Source organism: Halichoeres trimaculatus, unplaced genomic scaffold, assembly GCF_033239565.1.
Source record: "Halichoeres trimaculatus isolate MK-OKI-2021-1 unplaced genomic scaffold, fHalTri1.1 fHalTri1_scaffold_9, whole genome shotgun sequence".
NCBI lineage: Eukaryota > Metazoa > Chordata > Actinopteri > Labriformes > Labridae > Halichoeres > Halichoeres trimaculatus.
The window spans coordinates 35,506,272-35,525,726 of NW_027437188.1; the positions used below are offsets into that span (position 1 = coordinate 35,506,272).

At 38.9% G+C, this 19,455-nt stretch overlaps 1 protein-coding gene across 1 annotated transcript in view; it reads right to left on the bottom strand.

Moving 5' to 3' along the window:
- The window catches only part of timm50 (translocase of inner mitochondrial membrane 50 homolog (S. cerevisiae)), a 51,516-nt gene that overhangs the window by 13,902 nt on the left and 18,159 nt on the right, over positions 1–19,455 (bottom strand). Inside the window, exon 5 of the mRNA XM_074679008.1 lies at positions 1,344–1,402. Coding sequence (XP_074535109.1) covers positions 1,344–1,402 — 59 coding nt within the window. The remainder of the gene's footprint in view (positions 1–1,343; positions 1,403–19,455) is intronic.

A 19,455-nucleotide genomic window follows, 5' to 3' on the forward strand; every position in this document is an offset into this window, starting at 1 on the left:
AAAATAACTAAATAAAAAAATACATTGTAATTTTAACAATTTCCTTAATTAGAAAAAAATTAAAAAAAAAAAAAAATGACTTTTTTTTTTATAAGGCATTTGATTAATTGTTTGCAGATATTCCAAAAAACTGAATTTTGCAAAAGTCAAAATATTATTTAAAAAAAAAACAGTTAACAAAAATTAAAAAAAAACAAAAAGTAAAAAAATAAAAAGTCAAAAATTAAAAAAATAAATTAAAAAAATTCGATAAAACTTAATATTTTTTTTATCAATATTTACTTATTTAACACTTTGTATTTTAAACAACCAACAATAATTGATAGGTTTATGTTGGTTTTAAACATTAATCTGTTGGACAACAATAATTGATTCGTTAGTTCAACACTATTTTCAGGCATATTATTTATGATACTTTTTGCTGAGTCACCAGTTTATATTATTTGACATTTAAGGGAAGGAGATATAACGTCATAGATCAACACTGGGTGAGTTACACAGGTGGGATTTTAAAGGTGTGCACTCCTCAGCCACTGATACAAAATAGAGGCCAAATTAGGTTGAAACACAAAATAATTAAGATTAGTCGACGAATCGAAAAATAATTGTTAGATTAGTTGACTACGAAAATAATGTGGCAGCTCTAATTGCCAGTAGAAGCAAAGCAGCCCCAGAGCATCACTGATACGCCACCATGCTTCGCTCTTCCTTGCCCACACATCCCGCTAATCCATGGGCCCAAAAAGATCCTGTGTTAAACAGAATCCAAAGACTTTTGAAGCTTATTTATTTGGTTTGGAGCAGACTGACCCCTTTGGATCAGTAGTCGTGGAGTTTGACCAGCATTTTGTCTGTGCTTGACGGTTTTTGACCTGCTGCCTCCTGAAGAATCTGGTGGCAGTCATTGAAAATTTGCTCTTTTTGACAACTTCCAGGTCTTATTGCTTCTGCTCTTAAGCTTCAGCTTACAAATTGTATTTCCAGCTTTATCTTTTAAGAAAAGTCACCATAATTTTATATCCAATTTTTTTGTCTCTGCTCTAAAATATTTGGACAATTCTTTTGACTCCACCAAATATCTAAGAGCCAGTCCAACGTCACTAAAAACAAACCTTTTTTATGTTTTTTTACATCTGATTTGCAGATTTGTTCTCTTGTAAATGATGCTACTCAGGGGGTTGAATCATTTTGAGACTGCAAAGATCAATAAAAGCTGATTTTTTTTGTTGCAATCTGAGAAAAAACTTTCAGATATTGCTTTAGTGAAACTATTTAAATTGTTATTGTATGATATTAATAGTTGGTAAATTTGATTGTGAGATTGTCCAACTTCATTCACTCACCTGTCGGTAATCCTTGAAGTATTTGTAGGTTCGTTTCAGCTGTTGAACGACTGGAGGCTCTAAGAGAAAAACAGAAGAGATAAAAAATGTTAAAGAAAAAATTCTGCAAGCTTTTAGAAACCAGAAATAAAGAGATATGATTAAAATAAATCAACTTTAACGACACATAAAGAAGACCGAACCAAAGAGACGACAGCGGAGGGAGGATTGTTGACAACATTCACAAAACATCAGCATTTTTTGTCGAGTCATGTCTGAGGATAGATCTCCTTTACGACAGCTGTAGTCTTAATGGATTGTAAAAACTACAACTCCCTGAGGAGAGCCCATCTCTAACAGCTGATAGTATCAGAGCAGCTCAATGAGCGTGTCTGGACCTGACAGACGATAAATGATCACTTCCCAAACGCAGGATACACACTTTTTTTTTTCTCAAACTGTTGTTTGAATTTAAAACAGAGAGGAAAATCACGCACACTTAACCCCGGCTGGATGAGCTCTGATTGGTCAGGACTCTGACGACACGACGTCCAGCTGAGCAGAGACATCATCACCTGGTTTCGACCTGCAGAGACGCTGACAACGCCGCTGATAAACCAGAGCCTGAGTCAGAGAGAGGCGCTAATAACACCTCCAGCTGTCAACACGCTAATGATTAATAATAAGAAAGACTCCGTTTCCCATGGGGCCGCAGGCTCATTACTTCAAAGAGGAGCACAATGGCGAGCTACACATACGCGTGCCTCTCTCTGAACACACACGCCGAAGCTAGCACGCTCTGCTCCCTGGGGACTCAATACCCCAGAGTTCATAGCAGCGTGCTGAAGCAAGAAACAGAAGCCATCTGCCACCATCCTGCTGTGATGACGCGCTGACGCTTTCACACGCGTGTACATTTACACGTGTGTGTGTGTGTGTGAAGCAAAGGTTAAAGATGCAGGTGTGCAAAATAAACAAGCGTCCTTCATTTCATCAAGGAAAACACAACTTTCTAACAAAGGTCGGACAATAAGGAGTTTTTAAAGCAGGGAAATATGTGCGAGGCCGGGCACACGTGGCGAGTGTGGCGGTTTGTGGGGAATGAATCAGCAATCCGGTTCAGTTTATGAGATAAAGAGAGCTAAAAGTGTGTCAGGACTGGCAAAGCTGGAGAAACAGATGGAAACACGGGACAAAACGTCCAGAGCCTGATCCCAAAGCAACATCTGAGGGCCTCAGCCAGGCGCTAACAGCTACAACTCAAGTGTTATATAAGGAAAAAAGGGTGCTGAGGTTGTAATTTCATAATATCTGGGGTTTTAATGAATTATGGGTAATGGGAAATAAAATTAAAAGAGTCAAACAGATCTCTCAAGTCAGCCGGGTGTTATAAAAATGTGAAGCTTCTCCAATGATACTAGAAAAGCAGACTGTCTGCTACAATTTGGTGTTAGTTGCAGGTTTGTACGATAATTTGTTTCCTGACAGTGTCGAAAATTATGATAACCCAGTACATATTTCATATTCCAGATCTTGGTATCCAGAATATTTCCAGGATCTGGATCGTACTTTGACATTTGTCAGAAATTATGGTGACCTTGTCTTGCTACCTTCGCCAAGGAGGTTTTGTTTTTGGGGGAGTTTGTTTGTGAACAACATAACTCAAAAAGTTACAAACAGATCTTGATGAAATTTTCAGGAGATGTTCAAAATGTGATAAAGAAGCAGTGATTGAATTTTGGAGGTGATCTGGATCACTGTCTGGATCCAGGACTTTTTTTAAGGATTCTTTATCATTGTGAGATAGGGCTGTTTTCACCATATGTGTATATAACTCCACCATAAATGGTTGGATTGCTCTGAAAAACAATACAAAACAAGGTCACTAAAATTTCTGACAAATGTCAAAGTACGATCCAGATCCTGGCAATATTTTGATATTAACGATTTTTGTTTGCTTTTTAAATGCAAGACCATATGAAAAAGCTCAAGGTCCCATATTATGCAAAAATCAATTTATTAAGTCTTTTAGAAAAATGTGTGGGTCTTTGTCTTTCCTCCCAGCCCACAAAATGTCATATTTAATGACAAAACCTGTACTTAGTAGAGCTTGTGAATGTAAAATCCTGACCTAAAACGAGCTGTTAGGAATTTGGGGATTTGCCGACGTCAGCGATTCCCTTTTTTGACCAATCAGGAGCAAGCCTGAGCAGACACCCTTGAACCTCCTCCCCGCCTGCTCCCCTCACACTGCTGGAGAGATTTCTCTCCAGCAGCCCAAGTTAAAGAGCCATCACTGCTCTGTTTTTGGCTGTAAACAGCCACATAGTTCCATGCTCAAGCTTCCCATCTCGGAAGAAGACAGACTAAGTGTCTAGAGTTCATTTATCAGGAAATGTGCCAGCTACACTCAGTAAAACTGTGCATGTGTGTGCTAGTCACTTCACGGCCGACTGCTTTTCCAACTTTGGACAGTCCAACAGAGGGCTAGCCAATAGACTGGTCCTGAATCCAGGCGCATTACCAACCATCCTCCAACAAACCTGGGACCCTGGAAATGTGAGTATTTTAAATGCTGTGTGCTGTGGAGCAGATGGAAGAGCTTTTCTTCAGTGTCCCCCCTGTCTCTGTGTTAGCTTCAGGATGCTAACTTTAGCTGCTGTTAGCCTGTTGTTTTAGCCTGTAATGTTACGGTAAACCAGCTTCTCTGTTTTCTAAACACTGTGCACTCGGAGCTCGTGGCGCCGCTCTCAGTGACGTGGAAGAGCGGGGCGGTATCAGCGGTGGCTCATTTACATATGAAGGCCACGCCCACTAAATCAGAGCGTTCTGAACAGAGGGACTATGAGAGCCTGGAAACAATGCTGCTGTGCTTGATTTATTGGCTTTTTGGACCAAAACATGTTACTACCATTTCATGAAGACATCAATGATCCATATTAAACTGCAGAAAAAGAAGCAGAGTATGGGACCTTGAAGTCAAATGCACATCATGTGAGTCAGGGTGAAACATTTCACCCTCTGCTGGAGAAAAGTGGTAACTTTTTTCCCAATCCAGTTTATAAAAAAAGACTGAAATGAAGAATTTAAATGTGAAAAAAAGCTTAAAGCTTTGAACTGACGTGACGGTTAGGTCTATGAATTACACAGAGTACAGAGGACAGAGGCTAGAGTGTGTGCACGATTCTTCTTACAGCGCCTGTTTCCACTAATGTAGTTTGGTGGCTTTTAAAAGAACAAAGAAAAATCTTTATCTTGACTTTTCAAAGGGCGCTACTTTTACGTAAAGCTCTGCTTTCATTCCTATAATGTTCCCAAACATCCCTGTAAACAAAAACAAGAACTCCTGGTTGTCATAATTCAACCCACCGCAATGCTTTAAAGGAATTTATCTGGACTTATTTTTGTCTGTATATATCATTCAGGCTCAGAAACAGCAGAATTCCCCTTTAATGAGCTGCCTGGCTCGACATCATTAGAAACAACATCCCGCTTCCTCAGGGCAGAGCCAGCAGGGTTGTTGAGCTACTTCAACAATCCACAAGCTGCTGTTTTGGTGTCAGAGCTTGGACGGGCTTCAGAGGAAAGTGTTTGAGGGGAAACTTCAGGGTTTGAGGAAAGAACGCTGAGCAGCCACAGCGAGTTTAAAGAGGACGAATCAGAAACATCAGAACGTCAGCGGTGTGGTGACGGAGGAACGCACAGATTCCTGCTCATCCCAGAGGTCATTTCAGCCAGAGACCCCGGTCTCTAATGAAACAGAAGGTGTGTGTTTGGTCAAATGAAATTAAGCGGGGTAATAACACACACACACACACACACACACATGTGCAGGGAGTATAAGGTTAAGTAACCCCTCCCCTGGGAATCCAACCAAACACACCCTGTCAGAGGAAAACCAACTCTGTGTGTGTGTGTGTGTGTGTGTGTGTGTGTGTGTGGCATGAAGTTTACTGCAGTGCATTCGTATGATGTCAGCCTCATCAGTATGTGAGGACGTCGTCTTTGATGTGTGTGTGAAGGGGCAGATTAAGGCTGACTTTTATTATGTTAATTAACTGAGAGGAGGAGGAGGAGGAGGAGGAGGTGTTGACGGGGGAGGATGTGGACTGGAATTGATGTTTCAGGGTGGCTGATGGGTGGATGAACAGAGTATGACAGAAAAAGGATGGGGAAGAGGAAGAGGAGGAGGAGGAGAGCTGTCATTTGGAGTAAAGGAGCCTCAGAAATGTTTTATTCTGCGTCGTCTTTCTGGATCAAACGTCTGAATGTTTGTGATGATAGATTATTAATGATGGATGAAGGATCCTAAAGTCATTAGAAAAAGACGGAGAAGTTTAAGAACAATGAATAAGATGGATGGAGAGATGGACGGATGATTAATGGATAAAGGGATGGGAATACCAATGAATGTAGGAATGGATTGACAGATGGATGGTTGGTGGTTGGATAGAAAGACAGATTAAACAATGGGTGGTTGGATGGACAGGCCGAAGAATCAAAAGCTAAAAGATAAAAGGGGTGGATGATGGACGGATAGATGGATGGATAGATGGATGGATGGATGAACAGTGAAAAGGATGGATGACCAGTTTTAAGAAAGGATGGCCGGATGGATGGATGGATGGATGGATGGATGAACAGTTAAAAGGATAGATAGATGGATGGAAGGATGAACAGTTAAAAGGCTGAGTGGATGGATGGATGGATAGATGGATGGATGGATGGATGGATGGATGAACAGTTAAAAGAATGGGTGGATGGATGGATGGATGTATGGATGGATGGATGGATGAATGGATGGATGGATGGATGTATGGATGGATGGATGGATGGATGGATGGATGGATGGATGGATGGATGGATGGATGGATGGATGGATGGATGTATGAACAGTTAAAAGAATGGATGGATGGATGGATGGATGGATGGATGGATGGATGGATGGATGGATGAATGGATAGATGAATGACTGGATGAACAGTTAAAAGAATGGATGGATGGACAGTTAAAAGAATGGATGGATGGATGGATGGATGGATGGATGGATGGATGGATGGATGGATGGATGGATGGATGGATGGATGGAAGAATGGATGGATGAACAGTTAAAAGGATGGATGGATGGATGGATGGATGGATGGATGGATGGATGGAAAGGATGGATTGATGGATAGATGAACAGTTAAAAGAATGGATGGATGGATGGATGGATGGATGGATGGATGGATGGATGGATGGATGGATGGATGGATGGATGGATGGATGATCGATGGATGGATGGAAGGATGGATGGATGAACAGTTAAAAGGATGGATGGATGGATGAATGAGTGGATGGATGAACACTTTGAAGGATGGATGGATGGATGGATGGATGGATGGATGGATGGATGGATGGATAAGGAGGATGGTTGGTTGGATGGATGGATGGATGGATGGATGGATGGATGGATGGATGGATGGATGGATGGATGGATGGATGGATGAACAGTTAAAAGGATGGATGGATGGATGAATGAGTGGATGGATGAACACTTTGAAGGATGGATGGATGGATGGATGGATGGATGGATGGATGGATGGATGGATGAATGGTTGGATGGATGGATGGATGGATGGATGGATGGATGGATGGATGGTTGGTTGGATGGATGGATGAATGGTTGGATGGATGGATGGATGGATGGTTGGTTGGATGGATGGATGAATGGTTGGATGGATGGATGGATGGATGGATGGATGGATGGATGGATGGTTGGTTGGATGGATGGATGAATGGATGGATGGATGGATGGATGGATGGATAAGCAGCTAAAAAAGAATAGATGGATGAATGGATGAACAGTGTAAAGGATGGATGGATGGATGGATGGATGGATGGATGGATGGATGGATGGATGGATGGATGGATGGATGGATGGATGGATGGATGGAAGGTTGGATGAACAGTTTAAAGGATGGATTGAAGGACAGTTTAAAGGTTGGTTTGATGGAAGGCTGGATGGCTGGATGGATGGATGGATGGATGGATGGATGGATGGATGGATGGATGGATGGATGGATGGATGGATGGATGGATTGATGGATGGATGGATTGATGGATGGATGGATTGATGGATGCTTGGATTGATGAACAGATTAAAGGATGAACAGTTTAAAGGATGGATGTAAAAACTGTAATTCATAATGACAACAGGATGTTTTCTGATCTGTTTTTGAAGAAAGTTCTGATTATGGTTTGAGTCCAGACCGGATTGTTAACTGGTCCCACAGTCCGTTTAGAACTGATGGCTCAGGTCGGTCTCCTGAACGTGAACCAGAGAATGATGAAAAACCAAAGCTCTGCAGCCGTCTCGTTACTCTGATGTGTTTTTTCTAAGCGCACACCTCGTGTGTAACCTCTCTGTGGCTGAAGAAAAGCTTCAGAAATTCCATCTTTTGTCTTCAGTGAAATGTTTGAGATTCCTGTCGTCTTTGTTTTGATGCCTCGTGTGTTTCCTCTGAGTTCAGAGGAAGAGGCCACCTCCTCCTCCTCTTTCTTCTCCTCTCTTGTTTCTCTCCTTTCATCTTCTGTTCCTCTCTAACGGTCCTCCTTTCATAGTCAAAGTCGGCTCTTTGTGCGGGAGGCCTCGCTCTGTGGAGCTGTCGGATCAGGACTGTTGGTGTTTTCCTCCTGACCAACCTGGGTGGGCCGATGTGGGCCAAACAACTTCCCTCCTGAGCTGAACCTGGCTCCAGAGGTGAAGCTGAGGCCGATCCAGCCAGATCCATCCTGACCCAGGTTATGGTGCTGTTAATGCACGGATAGGGGAACTGCTTTATCAACACCAATGTTTAGGATTTTGCAACATTCTTACATGGGTCTCATTTCCTCTTTAGATGATTTTGGCGTCCCACACTCCACAAATTTTAAACTGCTCCATTCAGCATACTAGGTTCTTGCTTTTCTCAGTTAGGCCTTAAAGGAGCATTTCGTCATCTTTGAAGAGTCTGTGTGAGAGGAACTAAGTCTGAACTCTGCAGAGATGTTGTTCTGCAAACTTAAAAACAAACTTGTTTTATGTGTTTTAGCTTTTAGCCCAAATTTTAGCATTAGGCTTGACTTTAGCCTTTAGCTAATGTATTAGCCTGTAGCTTATGTTTTAGATTTTCACCCTTGTAATAGCCTTTAGCCCATGATTGAGCCTTTAGCTATAGTTTTAGCCTTTAGCTCATGTTTTAACTAATGGCCCGTGTTAAAGCCTATGCCTTGTACTAAAGTATTTAGCTCATGTTTTACCCATTAGCCCATGATTTAGCCATTAGCTTTAGTTTAGGCATTTAGCTGATGTTTTTGCCTTTAGCTGATGTTTTAGAAGTTAGCCTGCATTTTAGTATTTAACTTATGTTTCAGCCTTTAAAACACATTTTAGCCATTAGCGCATTTTTTTGCTCGTGTTGTAGCCATTAACCCGTGATTTAGCTTTTAGCTTTAGTTTTAGCTTATAACTCATGATTTAGCCTTTAGCATTAGTTTAAGTGTTTAACTTGTGTTTTAGCCTTAAACGCATATTTTAGCCATTGGCCCATGTTTTAGCTTGTGTTTCAGTCATAAGCCCATAACTAAGCCTTTTGTAAGTGTTTTAGCTTTTAGCTCATGTTTTAGACATTAGCTTTATTTTTAGCCTTTAGCTCGTGTTTAAGCCGTAAGTCTAGGTTTTGGTGTTTAACTTGTGTTTAGCCTTTAAAACATATTTGAGCCATTAGCCCATATTTTAGCTTGTGTTTTGGACATTAGTTTGCTTCAACCTTTAGCTCATGAGTTAGCCTTTAGCTCATTTTTTTATCTCTCTCTCTAGTTTATCTTTCTTCTGTTATCTTCTTCAGCTAATGTTTTAGTCATAAGCCCATGATTTTGCTGTTAGCTTTAGTTCTAGTCTTTAGGTTTAGCCTTTAGCTTTCGTTTTAGTTTTTAGCTGATGTTCTAAATGTTAGCCTGGGTTTAGTCTTTAACTTGTGTTTTAGCCTTTAAAACACATTTTAGCCATTAGCGCATTTTTTTGCTCGTGTTGTAGCCATTAGCCTGTGATTTAGCTTTTAAGTTTAGTTTTAGCTTGTAACTCATGATTTAGCCTTTAGCATTAGTTTAAGTGTTTAACTCGTGTTTTAGCCTTTAACACATATTTCAGACATTAGCCCATGTTTTAGCTTGTATTTTAGTCATAAGCCCATAATTAAGCCTTTTGTAAGTGTTTTAGCTTTTAACTCATATTTTTAGACATTAGCTTAAGTTTTATCCTTTAGCTTTAGTTTTAGCCTTTGGCTCATGATAACTCATGTTTTTGCCTTTAACACATCTTTGAGCCACTAGCCCATATTTTAGCTTGTGTTTTGGCCATTAGTTTGCTTCAACCTTTAGCTCATGAGTTAGCCTTTAGCTCATGTTTTATCTCTCTCTAGTTTATCTTTCTTCTGTTATCTTCTTCAGCTAATGTTTTAGTCATAAGCCCATGATTTTGCTGTTAGCTTTAGTTCTAGTCTTTAGGTTTAGCCTTTAGCTTTCGTTTTAGTTTTTAGCTGATGTTCTAAATGTTAGCCTGGGTTTAGTCTTTAACTCATGTTTTAGCCTTTAACACGTTTTAGCCATTAGCCCATAGTTTAGCCTTTTGCAAGTGTTTTAGCCTTTGGCTCATGTTTTCGCTTTAGTTTTAATCTATAGCCTGTGTTTTAGCCTTCAGCTTATGTTTTAGCCTTTAGCTTGTGCTCTATCTCTCTCCTGTCTATCTTTCTTCTGCTCTTCTGTCCTTTTTCTGTCTGACAGTTAGGCTCCAGTGTCCACCATCACTACAAAATTAATCACAGAAATCGTTTACAGCATAGAAAAACACAGATCTCTCTTTTCACTTCGAAAGTTTGTCAGCCGGTGTGGTGATGTCATGGAGACTTGGACGTATCAAAAATGAATCAGGTCAGGAAGCTGGCATTCAGGAATAACCTATATTGTCGCTGATAATCTCATTTTAAAGTGTGGAGACCTTTTCAAGATCACTTGGAAACTCCCAACAGCCACTATAAGATGTTTTCTGTCCTCAGCCTGACTTTATCTGAACTTCTCCCTCTGTAAAGTCGGGATGAGTTGGTGTGAGAACACAGGAGGAAATATTCAGAGGGAGTTCGCATGCACAGGATACTGTGACACGTGACACGTGGCAGGAATAACGAAAACATCCAAGGTTGATGATGTAGAATCATTTCAAGACAAAGGACAGTGTTTGTGGCTGTTATCTGAAGACAACAAAACACTTTTTGCTCTTATTAGTTGTCAAGGCTCTTAAATAAGTGCAGAAGCCAGGTTACATCAGTAAATTTCCCCTTTGTTTATGTGGTTTTCTGCAGGCAGATGTTTTGTTTTTTGAAGGATAGTTGGAAATCAATGACTCTCAGCTGCAGCTCAGAGTAATAAAAGCCCACCTTGTGTGAGTAGAAGAGATTAATCGAGTTAAATGCTAAAAACACACAGATTCTGTGGTTACTTCATCCAGATTTAAAACTCCAGGATTCAGTATCACGCTTGATCGTGAAAGAAGACAAATAATTCGACATCTGCAACACCTCTCAATCTCCAGGATCATTCATGATGACAGGAGTAAACGCTTCAATCAGAAACGATGACAAAGGGTCATGGGAAAGAAGCTTGACGACTCAGGAGGAATGAAGAAGGTTAAACTTTCATGACCAGTTTGATTTAAAACAGTGAATTAGGATTTCATGTCCTTCGAAGCACTGGATTATTTCAAAAATGTTCCTCACGTGTGCCGCTGTGTGGGGAAAATAAAGCAGAATAGGATGAAAGAAAAACAGAGGGAGGAGTGACAAAAGACAGAAATGAAGAATGAAGGAGGGAGGGGTTGTTTAAATTAATGAAAGAAAGGATGAAAGGAGGAGGAGGTGGAAGGAAAAACAGGAGGAAAAACAGCCAGGAATATACCCGAGAGGGGAGGGAAGACAAGAGGGAGGAAATAAAGATATACAAAGAGGTGTTGAGGGGAAAAAAAAGGCAAGGAAAAGAAAAAGAATATGGAGAAAGAAGAGGGAAAGAAATAAGAGGGTAAAGATTGAAAAAAAAGAGATGGAGCGTGAAGAGGAAGTGATGAAATTGTGGAAGAGGGATGAAAAAGATGTAGAGATGGAGGTGAAGGAAGAAGGATGGAGGGGCCCCGTCCCAAACAAAAGCTGTGGTCAGGCTCAGCATCTGCTCCACAACAACCCCTCCCCCTCCTCCTCCTCCTCTTTCCCTCCGTCAATCGTTTGTTTTCTCTCTGGGTGACAAACGGCAGCGTGCCCCTGCTTCTGTAACTCGTGTGTGTGTGTGTGTATCCTCTGGGGACAGAGAGCGTGTGTGTGTGTGTGTTGATGTTGGAACAGCATGAATACACACTCTCTTGTTCCAGGTTATGATGCACAGTGAGGAGTTTTTAACTGATGATGAAATGCTCAGACTTAAAGTGATGTGTATGGAAGCCCATTAGTGCCAGGTTAAAAAACAAGGAGCATAAAAAAATATTGGACATCTTAGATAAAAATTTAGAATTATGTTGAATATAAGAAAGAATAATAGAAAAAAAACAAATTAATATGATAGTAAGCTATAACAATAATAAAAATGTAACTATGAGAAAAATTAAAAAATGATCAAGTGAAAAAAAAAAGTCATAACTAACTCAAAGTCTTTTAATTTCATCATCCAATAATGTCTTGACTTGATTAAAAAATTAATTCAAAGGAAAAAAAAAATTGTGGAAAAATATTTTTTTTAATTGAAAATAAAAAAATAATAGAAAAAAAATAAAAGAAATAACTATGACAGTAAGTTATAACAAGCAGAAAAATTAAACAGAATTGAGATTTAATAAAAAATGTAAAAACTATGAGAAAAAAAAAGAAATGATAAAATGAAAAAAAAAAGTAATAACTACCTCAATTTTTTTTTATTTCATCATCCAATAATGTCTTGACTGTATTAAAAAAATCATGAACCACTAGGTTGAGTAAATTGATGAGATATGAAGTCAAAATTAAAAGGAAAAAAAAAAATTGGGGCGGAAAAATAATCATCATGAGGTGTCCTGAGAAAAAAAAATCATATGATTCAATGTCAAAATTTTAAGAAAGCTATAATTATGAGATAAGATGTCAATTTAAAGAGGAAAAATGCAAAAATTATACTACACAAAATTCTGAGATACATCGTCTTACATTTGAAAAAAAAATATTGCACTTTTCTATCTTACTATCCAGAATAAATTTTACAAAACAAAAGAAAAAAGAAAAAAAATTGCATTTTTCTTAAATTAAATCTCAAATGTTAAAGTTATTGTAATGAGACAGAGAATCATGTTATAAAGACTAAAAAAAAATTAAATTGAGAGATGAGATGTCAAAACAATGAGATATAAAAACAAAGTTCTGACCATGAAGTCCGAATTAGGAAGGAGTAAGTGAAATTTCAAGAATTAAACTTATAAACAATGAAAAAGAAAATTAGTCAAATTTATGAGATATTACTCAAATTTTTCAAATCACAAAAATAATTATCTTTTTATCTTGAAATTATGAATAACTTTGATTAAAAAGGAAGCAGAATCCCAAATGTTAGAGTTACAGTGATGAGAGAGGAAGTCATGATCATGAGATAAAAGATGAAATCATGAGATGAGATGTCGGAGCAATGAGATAGAAAAAAAAAAATTCTCATCATGAAATCAAAATCACAACAGGAGAATCATTTCGAGATGAGGTGATGTCACATCCTGTCACCTGAGACCCCTCCCCCTTTGATGTTTCTGAGTAGGTTTATGTGATTCTGGTCGGTGAGTGAACGCCTGTGAGGGTCGTTGTGTCAGGAAGTCCACTGGGACCTCTTCTCGCGCGTGTGTGTGTGTGTGTGTTAGGGAGTGGTGTCATATGTCCGCGTTGCCATGGTATCCGACGCTCCTCTGCATCACGCTCACGGATGCCGCCACTTGGCACGCAAACAGAGTCAGTGGCCAAACACGTCCCATGTGACCCATTCATCCCTCCATCCCTCCCTCCATCATCCCTCGCTCTGCTCACCGTCTGCTGCTCCCACAGGAGCCGAGAGGAGGAGGAGGAGGAGGTGGAGGAGAGGGTGGAGGAGATGAAGGAGCTCCCTCAGGGATCATGAACTTTTACCCCGGTCCCTAAGCTCATCTGGGAATATTTGGCCCCGGTCCCTGAGGTCCCTGAGGTCCCTAAGAGGTCCTGAGAGGTCTCTGAGGTCATGATTGGCCCTCATTACACTGAAGGGGCTGATGGGAAATGTTCAGAGATCTGAGGCATGTATCAATCAGCGGGTCATAATTCAATAGAGTTTATCACCTTTCAGTGAAATCAATAAGTGATGATGTAATAACCATATGATGATGTCAGGACCATGTGACCAACATCAACACTCCCTTTGATTAAAACAGAGATCCTCAGACCACGTGAAGATGATCCTGCAGGTTTACATTTTTATTTATTTATTTATTTTTTTCAGCACATAATATTGAAACACAGAAGAGGGTTTAGGCCAATCATATTTTTTCTGAAGGTTAGGAAAGAAAAAAACTTTTTCTTTTACTTTGACTCACACTTTAAATTAAAAACTCTGATATTTATGTCTTAGATCTCTAAAAAAAAAAAAAAAGTCTGATTTTTTTTACCCTTACATATCTGGATTAAACGTCTGAATCCTTAAAAGTTGAAACTTCTTTTTCAAGACTCTTAATTTTTGATTAGAATATTTTGACATTTATTTTAAACTTTAAACTTTTTATCTAAGAAAATTTTATTGTAGATATTTTATCTCAAAATTATTGTTTTTCTATATCTTACAGTTCTGATTTTAAATATTGGAATTCAATTTATTTCTTCTTGAAATATTAAGAATAAACTAAATCTTAGGATTTCTAAGATTAAAACTTAGAATTCCGTTTTTCAATTATTTAATTTTGACTTTTAATAGTAGTTTTTTTTTCACTTCCAAGCCCAAAATTAAGAATTCTGTCACTAAATCTTAGATTTCTGTCCTTCATTTCAAAAGTCTTATTTTAATCTCAGAATTTGTTAACCTATTAATTCATAATTGACTGTTTTCTCAGATTACTAATCCCGATTTAAAAATGTCCTTTTAAGTAATAATTTTGGCTTTAATCTTAGAAAAAAAAGTGGCAATATTCCTCTACTGTAAGAAAAAAATCAAACAAATTTCTAAAATTTATTTTCTAATGACGATAAAAAACTCTACTTTTTGAATTAAAAGATCAGATTATTATTTTACAGTAAAAGAATCAACTGTCCTTGCGTTTTGTGAGAGCTTTTCTGAAAATAAATGGGAGTTTTTTGTTTTCATGCATAAACACATCATCAGCATTTCCATGTTAACGAGTTATTAAAAAAAATCCCCAAACTCTTGAATCAAAGCCTGAAATATAAACTCACTTACATGAATTGGAAACATTAACATAATGAAACCTCTCGGTGTAATGACGCGCACAGACTGTGACAGATGTGATGTCAGCACCAGGCCGATTTGCCGCCGCCGCCGACACAGATCTGAGGATGTAAACGAATTCTGATCGCCTGCTGATTCCAATAAGACATCCGTCAATACCTCCGAGTCCCACAGGATCAGAGCCGTACGCAAACACATCCCTCCTTCTGTTCAGGAATCAATCACTCCATCTATCCATCCTTTCATCCATCCATCAATCCACGACGGGTGGATCCTCAGCAAAACTGTCACAGTTAGGACTAAAACAAAACCGATCCGTTTATGAGCTGTGCAGACGGAGAGGACAGAGATGGTCATAAAGTTACAGACTCAGAGGGGGGCACAGAGATGGCGTTCAGGACAAAGTGGACCTCTGGGAGTGTTTGATGATGGATCCAGGAGGAGGAAGGAGACTGACTCTGGACCTCTGGGAGATTAAATTATTGATGAAGTGATCATCGGTAGCAGCGGGCGATCAAAACTCGTTTAGACAGAGAGTCAAACTGAAGCGTTAGCTAATCGTCTTCAGTCTGCATCACGTTTTAGCAGATTTTTGTTTGATTAAATAAAAAAAAATCAAAATTAACACTAGACTACATGTTTGTGTTTATTATTTTCAGCATTATTAGTTAAAAAGTGCGTAAAGTGTGTCGTGTTTCAGCTCCTCCTCATCAATATTTCATCAGAATGATTGTCTGTACATGGGGCGCATTAACTGTTCATCGACTGTGTTACCAACATTTTCTGCTCTTCTTACTATAGATGTTATAAAGACCAAACTGTGAAGAGAAGGAGCAGAAATATGAGCTGAGGGAGGTCAGGTGGTGGCGTGTTCAAGGGACAAAAAATGGAGGAAAAGTCGACTGTGTTAGCATCGTTAAATGTAGCGTTGTAGAGACAGGTTTCTCTCCTCTTGTCCTGTCAGCTGGTTTCTGGGATTTTCGATCCATAGCTTCTTTTTTTTTATGACTTAAATATTTAAGAATGTATTTAAGCTTAAGCTAATTAATAAATTTAGTTTATTCCAGGTTTAAACTTTGCAAACAACTGGGCTGCAATACAGATTCATAATTTTGTTTTTGGTAAAAGGACGTTTTAATGACAACAAATATCCGGACTAAGATGTTTTTATGATATCATGTCTGCAGATAGTTTTGTTATGAGTGTGAGTCTAAAAACTCCTAAATTTAAAGGTAAAAGCATATTTTAATGGCTCATATTTAGGTTTAGTAACTCATAGGGCTGCAGCGATTAGTCGACATAATCGACTAGTCGATGATAGAAATTCATTGACGCAAATTTTAATAGTCGACGGGTCGTATTATTGTTTTTATTGTGGTTGTCACATGGTGAAATCAAACACCAGGGGGGAAAACTCATTTGTAACTTTAGTTCACAGCATGAGGTGCTGTGTTATTGGATACTTTTATGGGGAAAGATCACTAAGTTCATACGTGAGGAATATTGATGAGGAAAAATCTCCACTCTCAGAGAGCGCTGTGCGCTGACGGAGGCTCTGCATCTCCGACTTGGACAGCCTGACAGCTCCCGGAGTTTAGCGTCTGATAACGTGATTTAGAGAGTCTCCTTCACTCTCTGTTACAGACAGTTTTTCAGGATCTGAGCCACAAACTAGAGTCAAAACTCCCCTAACTTTAGAGAAGAGAGGAGACTTATCTGAAGGAGCTCTCACTCTCAAGCTCACACTGCACCGGTAACACTCAGCGGATGCGAATGTAGAGAAACGAAACTAAAGGCGTTGTCATGGAGAGCTGGGAGAGAGTCAGACGGGATCATACAGAGAGCAAAGCCCCAATAAACAAATAAACATTAGAAAACAAGAACAAAGTCACTAATAAGCGGTCTGTCCAACACTGAACAACAACTTCATTTCCCTGTTTCCTGCTTCATTCATTTTCATATTTATTTATTTATTTTTTTGAATAGTACTTATATATTTTTATGTCATCATGAATGAAATAAAGACAAACAAACAGACGTGACACAGGGCTGACCAATCAGAGGTGAGAACCTATCTCTGAGTAAATGCAGTGAAAATGAAACACACAGGATGAATTTTAAAGGTCTGCACATTTTAAAGGTTGAAACACAAAATAATCATGATTCATCCACTAATCGAAAAAATAATCGATAGATTAGTCGACCTTAAAAATAATTGTTAGTTGCAGCCCTGTTGGACTGTAAGACTAAACAGACTGGCCTTTTTATTTTTTATAATTTTGCTGTGCAAAACAGTGTTGTTTAATTAGCTCTGTTATGAGAGAGATCGTTTTGGCATTTAATTGGATACATTATGGTTTTGAAATAATTCAACAACAGAAAAATAATCGTTAGACTAATCGTCCAATTAATCGTTAGATTAGTCGACTAATCGATAAAATAATCGCCCGATTAATCGTTTTAAAAATAATCCTCTACCCCCAGCCCTCGTAACTCAAAAAGGGGGGGGAAATCGCATGTTAAACTTTATTAACTGAGTGAGTGACAGCTGTGAGGTCGATCTGCCGAGACGCCGTCCTCTTAAACGAATCCTGATCGCCTCCTGATACCGATCCATCAATACATCCTGAACCCACTCCTCTCCTTCTGTGCATGAATCAATCAATACATCCATCAACGCTCTCAGCCATCCATCAATCCACAGATCCATACGTCCCTCCCTCTGTCTGTGCAGACAGACGCAGCGAGCGGCTGAGAGTAAACCAGACCTCAGACTACAAAGCAACAGGACCCAGAACCAGGACAGAGATGGTCATAAAGTTACAGACTCAGAGGGGGGCACAGAGATGGCGTTCAGGACAAAGTGGACCTCAGGGAGTGTTTGATGATGGATCCAGGAGGAGGAAGGAGACTCACTCTGGACCTCTGGGAGATTAAATTATTGATGACGTGATCATCGGTAGCAGCGGGCGATCAAAACTCGTTTAGACAGAGAGTCAAAGTGTGGCGTTAGCTAATCGCCTTCAGTCGACATCACCTGAATCAGTCTGGATGTTTGAACTCATTCACAACAAAATTAAAAGATTACATTTGTTCATCTTAGACTCATTTGATTCCCAAAAGTCACAGTTTTTGAAATCAAGACAAAAAAAACCCTGAGGTTTTTGCACATTTTGGTCGACTATTCTAGGACGGGGACTCTCCCACTGACAGAATTTGGAAACATAAGAACAATAAAAGCTTCAAATTTAGTCTCCCACTGATTTTAATTCACTTTAATCAGAGAGGGGAGGTGTGTGTGCTCCCTACCCCAGGCTCAGGCTTTCCATGTACGCTCCCCAAACAGTCTGAAAAATTGGCATTTAATGAGTTATATTTAACAGCAGGAGTTCCCTGCCACACATGTTGTACATTACACTTGTTTTCATAATTCAGCTAAGAAAAGGATAAAATTGATCCAGCTAAGACTCCTGACTGGCTCACGGTTTTTAAAGTCAAGTCATAAAATACTGGTTATTTGTTTCTTTTGTTTTCAGTCCTTTGCTAATTCTCTATAAATATTGTTTCTTGGTGAACATCAGGGCAGGGAGGATATGCTAATATTGCAATTCAAATTTCTTACAATTTATGGGGTGTTGATTCAATTTAAATTGTAATTTTTTGATCTCCAAGATTTTTTTTTAACACCAGACCATGAGAAAAAGTTGAATGAAGATGATAATATCTACAGGCTATATCATGAGACATATTTTCCCCTAAAATGCACATCACATGAGTCAGAGAGAAACATTTCACCCCCTGCTGGAGAGCAGTGGTAACTTTTTTCCAATTCAGATAATAAACAAAGACTGAAATGAAGAATTTAGAAAAAATAAAAAAAAGATTTTTTGAGGAAAAATCTTGATTTTGATATTACCAAACAAAATATCCAGATTTATTGATTTTTTTCTCTGAGCATGTGTGTGCATTTTGGTTTAGATACAACATTGCACAAAAGCTGTTAAAGTTTTCTTGAAGTACAAAATTAGGGCTGGGTATTACCAAGAACCTCACGATTCGATTCGATTCGATTATGATTCTTTAGGTTGCGATTTGATTTAAAGTCGATGTAATATCGATTATATAACCTCGTAATGCTGTGTTCATGTCCAGCATGGAAAATCACCTACTCTTCCACTCCCTCACAGTCACAAAGATGCGTTTGGGTACATAGACATGGTACCTTTTGGTGTGATGTGAATTGGTACCCGGTACTTTTGACTGAATTTGGTTGGTACCTGTAAAAGTACCTAATTTGGTACCCATTCCTAACAGGAAGTCAAGTTTTCCAAAAAATGGCTCTAAGTTAGGGGTGCACTGATCACAATTTTCTGGCTGATCACCGATCCGTAAAAATGACTGACTTGCCGATACCAATTTTTATTTTTTTATTTTTTATAACTGACAGCATAAACCTTCAATGTTCCAATCTTCCAATCGGCACTGATCGATTGGTGCATGCCTACTCTGAGTGTCACCAATCGGATGGTACAGTGGGTGGGACAATGCTAGAGACAGAGTAGAGACTGCAGACAGAGAGGATCAGCAGATAAAATAACTCAGTCTAAAATGTAATTTCTTAATCAGCTGTCGGATT